This window comes from Arvicola amphibius, chromosome X (assembly GCF_903992535.2).
Source record: "Arvicola amphibius chromosome X, mArvAmp1.2, whole genome shotgun sequence".
In the NCBI taxonomy this organism is placed as follows: Eukaryota; Metazoa; Chordata; class Mammalia; order Rodentia; family Cricetidae; genus Arvicola; species Arvicola amphibius.
Window position 1 is genome coordinate 134,537,225 of NC_052065.1, and position 13,367 is coordinate 134,550,591.

At 37.9% G+C, this 13,367-nt stretch overlaps 1 protein-coding gene across 4 annotated transcripts in view; it reads right to left on the reverse strand.

The window, feature by feature from the left end:
• Gabra3 (gamma-aminobutyric acid type A receptor subunit alpha3) overlaps positions 1-13,367 on the reverse strand; it is a 332,417-nt gene that overhangs the window by 57,245 nt on the left and 261,805 nt on the right. For all 4 annotated transcript variants that reach the window (XM_038317280.1, XM_038317279.1, XM_038317281.1 and 1 more), the window contains one exon: positions 7,863-7,945. In XM_038317280.1, coding sequence (XP_038173208.1) covers positions 7,863-7,945 — 83 coding nt within the window. The remainder of the gene's footprint in view (positions 1-7,862; positions 7,946-13,367) is intronic.

Sequence of the window (13,367 nt, forward strand, 5' to 3'; positions counted from 1 at the left end):
AGCATATAAATTCTATGCTATATTAATCCTAATTAATAAGACTAATCTTAACCCTACATTAATGTCAGAAATTTGGAAATGGTATCAAGAGCAATTATACATCAGTTACTGAGAACTTCTACTACAGATTAATGTTCTTTGTTTTTGCATATAACAGAAACAGAGCCACACTGAAGATGTTACTCAGATATCTGACTTTTCTCAGAAAGCTATCTGTTCTGTTTTTCAACTTGTTGAACATAATTGACATAATATTATTGTATTTTGATATGGGTATACCCCACATGTCTAATCCATCCTGACGGACCTTAAGATATGTTTTTAGTGTGAGCCTATTACAACTAGTTCTGCTATAGCTGTCACTTACCTGAATATTGATAAACATTTATATACTGTTGGCAAGAAATGCAAATATTTCATATGTATATGTTCAGTACTATGAGGTATGACCAAACAATTTTCCCCAAAATTTCTACAAGTCTATATTCAGGAGAGTACAGAGTTGCTCTAAAACCTCATCCATATGTGGTGAATGTACACTTTGAATTTAAATTTTCGTTTCTTGGATAATACAGTCATCAGCCACTCAGTAAGTCCAAATGTGAGAGAGAAACAGAGAAATCCTAAAGTTTTTGCTTCCTAGAGATTTGTCGGGAGTCTTATGTATTTGAATATTTTGTCATAATACAAATTGTACGTAACACAAATAATTTTCTCATCCTATGAAAAGATTTCTTGGTGTCTTTTTTGTATTTTTTGTTTTTTATTTTTGTTTGTTTTTTTTTTTTTTTGTCTATACAGAATCTTAGTTTGTAACCTAGGCATCCTTGAACTCACTCTGTATCACAGACTGGCCTCAAACTCACATTAGTCCTTCTGCCTCAGATTCCTAAGTGCTACAGTTATATAAGCTTGCACCACCACATTCTGCCCTTCCCACCCTGTCTTATTCTCTTAATGATATTTTGATAAATAGAAATTCTTATTGTTTAAGGTATCTCAGGTGTCTTCTCAGTTTCAATCTATGCCTTGTTCAATTGATCTCTACCTTCTTCAATTTATGAAGATATTCTCTTACATTTTCATCTAAAGGTTCTGGTTTTTAAGCATGTTTTTAGTTGAAATAAAATTACATTACTTTCCTCCTCTAGCCCCACCACTCTTTCTTGAGCCCCTCTCAAACACTCAAATACCCACCTTCAAACCCCTTATATATATATGGCCCTCCTCAAATTGATAGCCTCTTTTTCTTTACTGAGATTTCCAATCCATCTGGAATTTACTTTTACATATATTTGATATAAAATTATATCCAAGACTTCTCTCAATGTCTTGTTAATTGGTGCTATTCATCTTTCTTTGAAAGAGTAACATCTTGTCTAAATTGCTGTAGCTTCAAGTAAATTTGATTTCATTGTGAGTTTTGAGGATTTATTCTTATTCAAAAATCTTAAGAATTCTTAGCATCTTAATGTTTTCATACAAAGTTTAAAATCAGCATTGTTTTCTTTATATTTATCTGTGTGCATCTTGAGACTTCGGATTAATAATTTTTATCAGTTTTAAAAGTTCATTTTCCTTGTGCAAAATACACATGTATGAAATTCTTATTGACATTTTTAATTGCACATAATTTTTTCACCATGCTTAACATGTTTCTTACTTTTTCTGTATTTTTTTCTTTACGTTCTGTGTGTGTGTGTGTGTGTGTGTGTGTGTGTGTGTGTTTATGTGGATGTGCATATGAGTGATACGGAGTTCAGAGGCTGACACTGTATCTCTCCATTAGATCATGGGCCTGTCACTTTAAGATGCTTGGGACCTTAAGAGATTATTAGATGCTCAGCCTAGAGCAATCTAGCCATTCACATCCTGCTCTAGTTTCCAGTCCCACAGAAGTAACAGACAAACAAGTGTTCTTTCTTATCTCTGCTGCTCTTGTCTCAGGAAACAACTTTGACACTTTCCCAAAGCTGTCTTTGATTTATGGTGGGGCTGCCTAATTACTTCCTGGCTGTTTTATTTCTCTCCGCCTCTTCTGCCTGTAGGCCCTTCACATGCCTGCCATTCTGTCCATGGTGTCTATCTCTCTTACTCTGTCAACTTTAAGATATCTCTTATTCGCTTTTTATTTTAAGCTTAATGGAGTTCCTTTCCAAGTTTTCAAGGGGTTTCTCTTTCCTTTCTGGGCCCTGTCATGTTGCCTATGCTGTATACTCTTCTCATTCTAATTGCTCTCTATCTCAAATCTTGATCATGTCTCTCTCACTAGTGAATGCTCTCTCATAATAAAGATCATTTCTGAAGGGTAATTTCAAATCAGCTCCTTTCTCAAACCTGCTGCTCTAATTTCTAACACTCCTTGTCTCATTTGACAGCAAGTTCATTAATATGACTGTCTCTTAGTTACTCTTGAGTTTTCCCTCTACCACATAACTAACTCATCAGGGGATCTTGTTGTAGGTATTTTCATAGCATAGCCACTTCTCATCACCTTTTACTATCACAGGGAAGCTGAAGTATCATCACTTTAATAACCTCCATCACCATATCTCACCTTAAAACTGAAATATAAACTTCAATGGATTACCTAATTATATTTTCTGTATTAACAAGTTTTAAAATACCTAATACATTCTTCTTTCTAACTAAGTAAAACAACACCAATCTTTAATTCAAAATATTCCACTCATTCTGTTTACCTACAGAATATAATCTAAGGCTCTTCAATGTTCTAGAAGATTCTGGAGGGTCTACATTAATTTACATTCTCATCTATACCTAGTATTTTCATTCTTATGCCCACTGGGAAGCCACATGGCTGCTATGATGTTTATTAGACAAGCCAAACACTTTTCGTCCTTCAAATATTTTTCCTGAGATGCATCTATATTACCTAGAACATTATTTCCTCAGATGTCTACATCATTTGCCCCATTTCATCATAAAAATGTCTGATCTTACAAAACTTTTTGCAATATTTTAATTTATACATAATATGAATATGGATAATGAGTTGTTCCTGCCTGGATGATATATTTGGTTGTCAATTAAACTGAAAACAGACTAGTCAGGATTGCCTTATTTAACAAAATGTACAGGTAGATAAAATTAAGGATATAGATACCTAACAGCTATCACAATGCAGTTGGGCAGGAGGAATACTGACGTGGGATTCCCCTCTGTATGCTGTGAATACCATTGCTTAATAAAGAAACTGTCTTGGCCTGTTGATAGGGCAGAACTTAGGTAGGCAAGGAAAACTAAGCTGAATGCTGGGAGAAAGAAGGGCAGAGTCAAGGAGAAACCATGTAGCCCCACCGGAGACAGATGCCAGAACTTCACCCAGTAAGTCACAGCCACGTGGAGATACACAGATGAATAGAAATGGGTTAAATTAATATGTAAGAGTTAGTCAATAAGAAGCTAGAGCTAATGGGCCAAGCAGTGATTTAATTAATACAGTTTCTGCATGGTTATTTCAGGGCTAAGCAGCTGGGAACTAACAGCCTCCTAACAACAGAATACTATACTGCTCTATAGCACAGCAGAGAGACTATAGTTTGCGAGCATTCCACCTGTACATTTCAAAGTACCTAATGAAAGATGTTGACTTCTCTTGGCATTAAGAAATGAAAAATACTGGAAATGATGGAAATGTTAGTTACTTTAAGTTAATCATCATATTACATTATATTATATATGTGTTTGAAATGTCATACTACATCCTACACATGTGTATAATTACCAAGTGTTCAAAGCTTTTCCATGGTTCTCCTTACTTTATACCTACTTTCACTTTTATTCAATGTTTATTTTATATTTCACTGACATATTATTCTCAATAATATGAGTTCCATAAGTTTAAGGATTTTGTTTTATTAAGGAATGCAATCCAAGCTCATAGAATAGAGGCTGTTACACAAGGGATGATCTGTAAATATTTGACAAACTAATAATTGATAAAATATGTCACATATAATTACTTGAGACTTTTCAAATGCAATTTCTATTTCAGTATCATTCAGATGTAATCAACACAGATCTTGATATATTACTCTAACTTATTCAGATAATCTTATGTTCAAAACTGCTCTCAAGTATATTCAATTTTGACATCTGCAATTCATTTGAAAATGCACTGTAATGTTTTCTTTGTAAGAGTTACAGCAAATGGGAAAGGCAGTACTCTTAAAACATGAGCAAATCTCTACAGCTGCCCCTACTATTTACCACCTATTGTTGGGGACTGGATGGTAATAAATGGAGGTGCAGGGAGAATAGCCATTAAAAATTATGTATTCTTTTGTCCTTAAGAAGCTCATATTCTTTATTGTCTCCATCTTCTAAAAAAGGACAAATGTTGATGCTTCCACCTAATTGTAGTAATTAGCTGTGGGCTGGCTTCCCGCTGCCCTGTGCCCCAAAATAATTACACGGAAGCTGTATTCTTTTAAATACTGCCTGGCCCATTACTTCCAGCCTCTTACTCACATCTTGACTAACCCATATCTAATAATCTGTATAGCACCACAAAGTGGTGCCTTACCAGGTAGATTCTAGCGTACGTCCATCTTGGGCTGGAGCTTCATCGCGTCTGGCTTCTCTCTCTGAGGAGAGGCACGGCGGTCTGACTAACTTAGGAGAGGCGTAGCATCTAACTGATCCTTCTACCTCACTTCCTCTTCCTGTTCTGTCTACTCCACCCACCTAAGGGGCGGTCTATCAAATGGGCCAGGCAGTTTCTTTATTAGCCAATGAAATCAACTCAAACAGAAGACTCTCCCACATCATTTCCCCTTTTTCTGTTTAAACAATAAAAGAAAGGCTTTAACTTTAACATAGTAAAATTACATATGACAAAATAGTTATCAAGTAAGAATTAGTTACAATACTTATATCCATTTTATCTTTTATCATAACAAAGGAAAACTTTAACTATCTATCTATTCTTCAACTCCATCAAAGACTCCAGAAGGATATAATATTACCTAAGTAAATAAGAAGTAAGCAACTTACAAAACTCTAGAAATGACAGAGACATCTCACTGCCTGGACAGTCACCCAAAGTTCCTCTGTACCGTTGGGGCATCCATCTTCGGCCTTCAGGCCCATAGTTTCCAGCAGACATTTCCATAAAGCAAGAAATTTCAAAGACAGTTCAGTCACTTTCTGCTGTGTCCTGCAGAATGTCTTGCAGACTCTTTCATGAATCAGGAATCCCGAAAGATCATCTCACTTTTAGGCAAGTTCAGCAGTCCTCTCTCTGAGGGTTCTCTATGTCCAGTTTATGCAATAGTCCAGGCAAGAGCAGTTTCTTGCCCAAATGGCTATCAAACTCCATAAGGATCCTCTTCGATGCCCATCATCTTTTTGAAGTAGCTGGTGCTGCCAGAGGCAGACGTGTCTCATTGTCATGAAAAACCCTAAGTTATTAAAACATTTAAGTGGAATATTCTGTAGTCTTTGAAAGATATAGGAATGCCTATCTAACTGAAATATCTCTATATATCTAGAAAATTTAACTAACATGACTACAAGCTTTACTATTATTGATGACTATCCATTAACAACCTATATTTCTTAATTATACATTATATTTTTAAAATGAACTGCACAATCATAATACCTTAATCAGTATCAGAAATACATATACATATAACAAAATTGACCTTAAAATCCATACCAATGCAAATTATTCATATCTATATCATATCCCCCTTTAAATGTAAAAGAACATTTATAAACAATATTTGGAAACATGGGCGCAGTTATTTCTCTCCAAACTGCTTCCTGCTGAATGGGGACGCTGTTAATCAGATCTTTCATGGTGTAACCTGTGTGCCAGGTTCATCTCAGTCATCAGTTGGGTGAAGTAATTTTCTGAAGGTGTTCACAGCAACCTTTCAGGAGGCCGTGGTCTGTCATACCATATTGGGATAGAAGCAATCCACAGGGTTTCATTTTCTGTAAAAACAAAAGAAACTTCTTCCCAAAGCATCATGTCCTTAGATCCAAATCCTGAAGTCAAGGTATTTTCAAAATATCTATGTTGAATTAGTTCAGCAGTATTTATAAACAAATATCTTTTAGCAGCTGTTGCTTCTTCCCCAGCATTCAAACAATTCAAAGAGAGAATAATAGCATACAGTATCAAGATTTTCTGTGTATTTTCCATCTTTATGTGGCTTTACTTTAACTTCTGGTTCTTTTATTTTTACTTTTTGAGACAGGTTCTTTTTATATCTTTGTCCTGGGATAACTCTGTAGACCAGGCTGTCCTTGAACTCTCAGAGATCCATTTGCCTCTGCTTCCCAAGTGCTGGGATTAAAGGTGTGCTCTACAACACCTTGAACTCACAGAGATCTGTCTGTCTCTGCCTCCCAGGCATTCGGATTAAAGGTGTGTGCTACCACACCTTGAAGTCACAGAGGTCAATCTACCTCTGCCTCCCAAGTGTTGGGATTAAAGGTGTGTACCACCACAACAAACTACTTCCTTTTTCTTTCTTTCTTTCTTTCTTTCTCTTTTTTTAAACTGTAAGAACTTTAACTTTTAGCCTGCATGTATTTTTAACTCACTGTAAACCATTTAGAGGTTTTCTTTGTCTTTGAATCTCTCTTTACTGTATATCTCTCTTTTTCTGACCACACGAGTCTTTAATTTACCAAGCAATATAGGTAGGATTAAAGCCATGACTTTGGCGGCTGGATCCAGCCCATTCCTTAGCTTTCCAGCCTCTGGCAGAAGTACCAGCTGTAGCCATGTTTATCACCACAACTCTGTGGCAGTTCAAGGTCCCTGCCAGCAAGCAAGCTGCAACAATGTCAAACAATAATCAAAAGCTCCATAGTCAAGACTTGAAAGAGTCAGAGTTTGCCCTGGCAGGACGGCCCAGAAAGCTGGCATTTTAAAACAGCACAACTTTTTTCCTGCTACAGCTGAAAGCAAACAAGCATGCAGTCAGCTTTTATCAACAGCATTTAAGTTTCATGGCAGGACCTCTTAAAAGAGCTGCAATGTTTTGCAGCTAAAGCTGAGTCAGGAAGCCTCTCTTAGATGAGAGCGCTTGCTAACCTCTAGCAATCAGAGCAGACCCGAGAAATTGCTGCTATCAAGAGAACATGCTTTACTCTATTCTTTCCCAAGCTTTCTCAGGCTTTCTGTGGATTCAGCCATCCACGTGGGCGCCATTCTGTAGTAATTAGCTGTGGGCTGGCTTCCCGCTGCCCTGTGCCCCAAAATAATTACACGGAAGCTGTATTCTTTTAAATACTGCCTGGCCCATTACTTCCAGCCTCTTACTCACATCTTGACTAACCCATATCTAATAATCTGTATAGCACCACAAAGTGGTGCCTTACCAGGTAGATTCTAGCGTACGTCCATCTTGGGCTGGAGCTTCATCGCGTCTGGCTTCTCTCTCTGAGGAGAGGCACGGCGGTCTGACTAACTTAGGAGAGGCGTAGCATCTAACAGATCCTTCTACCTCACTTCCTCTTCCTGTTCTGTCTACTCCACCCACCTAAGGGGCGGTCTATCAAATGGGCCAGGCAGTTTCTTTATTAGCCAATGAAATCAACTCAAACAGAAGACTCTCCCACATCACCTAATGACAGAAATTATTCTGAAATAATGGAATAAAGTTTGTTTTTTTAAAAGAAAAAACTGCTCAAAGTCGAGTCTACTACTCTTGATCAGTTAGTACTACTTGACCCCACTCTCCTGACTCACTCATTCCATATCAGCACGGATTAAAGTCTGATGTAAATTCAGTATTAGGAACTTCCCAGGAAAAAGTAGAATATATTATATTTCATTTGGAAGCAGATTCGATAAACAAAACTCAGAAAATACATACAGCTTCCAAACTTCAGTGGGCAGGCATGCACATCCATGGGGAAATCTTCCAAATGCATAGGACATTCAGCATGTATTGTTAACCTAAAAGAAGAGAGAACAGAACATGAAATACAGCAAAGACAAATATTATTAAATATAAACTGTAGTTCCCCTGAACAGCTGTAGAGTACTCCTAAGAAAACCACGGGGTTCTGTTCGCTTATTTTCACTGAGTGTGAAATCAGTATGCTAACAAAGAGTGGATTAAGTGATCTGGGGAGTTTCTCAAAGCAGCAGTCAATCAATATTGCTTGTTTTTAGTTACAGCTGATGTGAATCCCACCTTACCAACTTTAGAAAAAAAAATATATGGCCTAATGGTACTTCCTTAACTATCCTTCAAGAAGCATAGAAACAGCAGGTCCTGACTCATTCACTCCTAATCACGGCTTCATTATTTCTGAAAGAATTCTTCCCAGCAGGCTTGTATATGAGCTAACCAATTTAAAGACTGCATCATAGGGTAGAGAGATGTAGAAAGAGTGTATTTGTTAAAGCTAACAGACAGAGAAAAAACCTTTTGCTGTAGAACACACATGTACACATATACACACATAGGCGTGCGCTACTCCAAAACAAAGATAATGGAAGGAATCAGAAAACTCAAAGGTCGAATCTGGAGAAATTTCAACAGAAACATAAATGGGAAGGATCATGCTTAAATTCCTCAGTGGAAGTATTGATTGGGTATGAGATATATATGTGTGTGTGTGTGTGTGTGTGTGTGTGTGTGTGTGTGTGTGTTTATTTCTTTGCATTAGTCTGTTAAAACAACTCATTTCAATCCTTCCTTATGAATTCTTGTCGATCTTTTAAGGCTGAGCTGCCATTGGCCCCAGCAGTATTCTCAATATATATACATATATGGAAATAATGCCCACACAGTAAATATTTAGAGTTGCTTGGCACCTTGTATCAATAGATTATTTTATCTAGTTTTTATACCTCCTGTGTATATGGGAGACAGTTTCTGTCATGCTCAGGATATTTTAATAAGCAGAGAAGCTGCTCATCAAGTAGAATTTTGTTCATTCTCCCAATACCTTCCTTCTTTACAGAGGCATTTTTGATCATGACTTTATAGCATCCAGATTTTCCTTGGGACAATAATTTCTGTTTAATAGACTATCAACATGTCACATAGAGGAACTTGTTTTGTTTCTTGTCAAGGCAATAGAGAGGTGTGTAAGAAATCCAATATACAGCCTTCATTACTGTTTCTAACCACAGTGCTGCTGTAACAGTGACAGCCAGCAAAATCTCAGCAAGTGCTAATTGACAGGACACTGTTGCTCAATACTGCTCCAGTTTGGTTGTAATGAGTGAGGTACCAGGAAGCATTCATATTTACAGTCAAATTAAAGATATCCATACATCTAGTAAGGCATGGGAGGTTCAATGTGTAATTATTCTCATTAAACGGATCATTGCTAATAACTTGAGCTATTCACAGCATTTTATAATTTCTAAAACACATTCACAATGGCATTCAAGTCTGCTCCTAACACTTATGTAATAGGGATCCTGGTTGTTCAGAACAAAAGAGCATGTTCACTCTATTTGACCCCTGTGGCAGCCCTGTAAGGAATATCCTGGGAACATCATTATCATCTCTGTTTTGGAGAGACAAATAGAAAGATTTTGTGTGATTTGATCAGAAACACAACAAAGAAGACTGGAGCAAGTCTAAAGGTCTTGCTACATTAGCTACCTTCTATATATTAGAGGGTAAATGGCTCCTCAGCTCCTGGGGAATGTATTAGTCAAGCAAGAGAAGCTTTAATTACCCGTGGTTACCTTTCAATAAACATTTTCTATGTATAAAGAAGTTTTAGGAAAACATGAAGAAAATATGAAAGAATAAGACAGGTATAGGACATAATTATTGCTCTCATAGGGATTAACAACATAGGAGCAGAAAAATAATACCTATTTGACCAACCCATTAATACAGAGCAGTAGTTGTGAACATTAGACTGGTACAGTAATACCCCTTTCTTTTGCAGAAAAATCTTGAAGAGGCTATAATAGCATTAGTCTAAGAACACACACACACACACACAGAGAGAGAGAGAGAGAGAGAGAGAGAGAGAGAGAGAGAGAGAGAGAGAGAGAGAGAGAGAGAGAGAGAGAGAGAGAGGAGAGAGAAGAGAGAGAGAGAGAGAGAGAGAGAGAGAGAGAGAGAGAGGGAGAGAGGGAGGGAGGGAGAGAGGGAGGGAGGGAGGGAGAGGGAGATAGCTTAAGCTAACACAGGCTTTTTTTCTTCTTTGGTTAGGTGGGATGTGCAAGGAATGAATAGAAAGAAAGATAAGAAAGTTATTATAGATCAGTTCTGTTCCTAATCAGAAATCACTACCTTTGCATCTTGCCTTTGTAATCTATTTGTTGTGGTCTTATTCTCTACATCCCAAAGGCTGCTGGGTAGACATAAAATAATTTCCGCTTGACATTACTCATAAGAGGCAGTATCTTGAAAATGATAATGTAAGTGGAAAGAAGGAACACAATTTTCTTTATTAAATCCTTATGGAAACTTTTCAGTATCCAACATGAGGAGGAGGTTGCTCTGAGAAATATATTTCTCTTGTGACTTCTGTGAATTGTGAAGTCTCCATTCATGCCTTTAAAAAGTCAGATTGGTGGGATATTACAGGCTGGCTTAAAAATTGAGGTTTACTTCAAGACACATGAAATTTTTTTAATTATCCAAGTGTAGCAGGCTTTCTTGGACTGCCATCCCCCAAATCATGACATAGAGACTTATTATTAATTAAGCTTAAGCTTGTTTCTAGCTAGCTTTTCTTTAACTTAAATTAACCCATTTCTATTCATCTATGTGATGTCCTAAGGCTTGTTTACCTTATCTGTGTACTGTCCATCCTGCCTTCCTGCTCCCTCTATGATCTGGCTGGCTGGCCTCCAGCTGGCTGCCTGGCTCCTGACTAGCTAGCTGGCTCCCCTTTTCTCTCTGCCTACCAGCCCTACCTATAACTCCTCTGCCTAGCTACTGCCCATTCAGCTTTAATTAGACCAGCTGAGTGTCTTAGACAAGGTAAATCAGCAACACATCTTTACAAAATTAAATTGATGGAGGCGGGTCTTCTATCAATCTGTTGATTTCATTGGTTAATTAATAAAGAAACTGCCTGGCCCATTTGATTGGCCAGCCCTTAGGTGGGCAGAGTAGACAGAACAGGAAGTAGGAAGTGAGGTAGATGGCTCAGTCAGATGCTACGCCTCTCCTAAGTTAGACAGACTACCGTGCCTCTCCTCAGGGAGACAGACACGATGAAGCTCCAGCCCAAGATGGACATACGCTAGAATCTTTCCGGTAGGACACCACTTCGTGGTGCTACACAGATTATTAGAAATGATGTGAGTAAGAGGCTGAAAATAATGGGCCAGGCAGTAATTAAAAGAATACAGTTTCTGTGTAATTATTTTGGGGCATAAGCTAGCCGGTGGCCGGGAGCAGGGCGGCAGGAAGCCGGCCCGCAGCTCCATACTATAGAATGGCGCCCACATGGATAACTGAATCCACAGAAAGCCTGAGAAAGCTTGGGAAAGAATAGAGTAAAGCATGTTTTCGGGTCTGGCAAGCAAGCGCTCTCATCTAAGAGAGGCTTCCTGACTCAGGTTTAGCTGCAAAACCCTGCAGCTCTTTTAAGAGGTCCTGCTATGAAACACTTAAACTTAAACTGTTGATGAAAAGCCGACCACATGCTTTTCGGTTTTCAGCTGTAGCAGGAAAAAAGTTGCACTGTTTTAAAATGCCAGCTTTTTGGGCCATCCTGCCAGGGCAAACTCTGACTCTTTCAAGCAGGCGGTCCTGACTATGGAGCTTTTGATTGTTGCTTAACACTGTTGCAGCTTGCTTGCTGGCAGGGACCTTGAAACACTGTAGAGTTGTGGCAGTGAACATGGCTCTGGCCGGTATCTCAGCCACAAGGCTGTGATCGCAGAAAGCTAAGGAATGGGCTGGATCCAACCGCCAAACTCACGGCTTTAGTCCTACCGATATTGCTCAGTAAATTAAAGACTTATGTGGTCAGAAAAACAGAGATATACAATAAAGAGAGATTCAAAGATGAAGAAAACCTCTAAATGTTTTCCAGTGTGTTAAAAATACACACAAGCTAAAGGTTAAAAGTTCTTAAAAGTAAAAAAGAAAAAAGAAAAAGGAAGTAGCTAGGGTGTGGTGGTACACACCTTTAATCCCAACACTTAGGAGGCAAGATATATTGACCTCTGTGACTTCAAGGGGCAGAGGTGGATTGACCTCTGTGACTTCAAGGTGTGGTAGCACACCTTTAATATGAATGCCTGGGAGGCAGAGACAGACAGATCTCTGTGAGTTCAAGGTGTGGTAGCACACACCTTTAATCCCAGCACTTGGGAAGCAAAGGCAAGTGCATTTCTGAGAGTTCAAGGACAGCCTGGTCTACTGAGTTATTCCAGGTCAAAGATATACAGAGAACCTGTCTCAAAAAGTAAAAGTAAAAATAAACGAAATAGAGGCTAAAACAAAGCTGCACAAAGATGGAAAATATATGGAGAACCTTGATACTGTATGCTATTATGCTCTCTTTGGATTGTTTGAATGCTGAGGAAGGAGCAACAGATGCTAAAAGATATTTGTTTATAAATGCTGCTGAACTAATCCAAGAAAGATATCTTGAAAATGCCTTGACTTTAAAATTTGGATCTAAGGACATAATGCTTTGGAAAGGAGTTTCTTTTGTTTTTACAGAAAATGAAACCCTGCGGATTGCTTCTATCCCAATGTGGTATGATAGACCACGCCCTCCTGAAAGGTTGCTGTGAACAACTTCAGAAAATTACTTCACCCAACTGATGACTGAGATGAACCTGGCACATAGGTTACACCATGAAAGATCTGATTAACAGCGTCCCCATTCAGCAGGAAGCAGTTTGGAGAGAAATAACTGTGCCCATGTTCCCAAATATAGTTTATAAATGTTCTTTTACATTTAAAGGGGGATATGATATAGATATGAATAATTTGCATTGATATGGATTTTGCTTTAGTGATACAATTTTGTTATATGTATATGTATTTCTGATACTGATTAAGGTATTGTGATTATGTAGTTCATTTAAAAAATGTAATGTATAGAGGTTGTTAATGGATAGTCATCAATAATAGTAAAACTTGTAGTTATGTTAGTTAGATTTTCTAGATATATAGAGATATATTTAAGTTAAATAGGCATTCTTCATATCTTTCAAAGACTACAGAATATCACATTTTAGATGTTTTAATAACTTAGGGCTTTTCATGACAATGAGACACGTCAGCTCCTGGCAGCACCAATCTACTTCAAGAGGAAGATGGGCATCGAAGAGGCTACTTATGGAGTTTGATAGCCATTTGGGCAAGAAACTGCTCTTGCCTGGACTGTTGTAGAAACTGGACACAAAGAACCCACAGAGAGAGGACTGC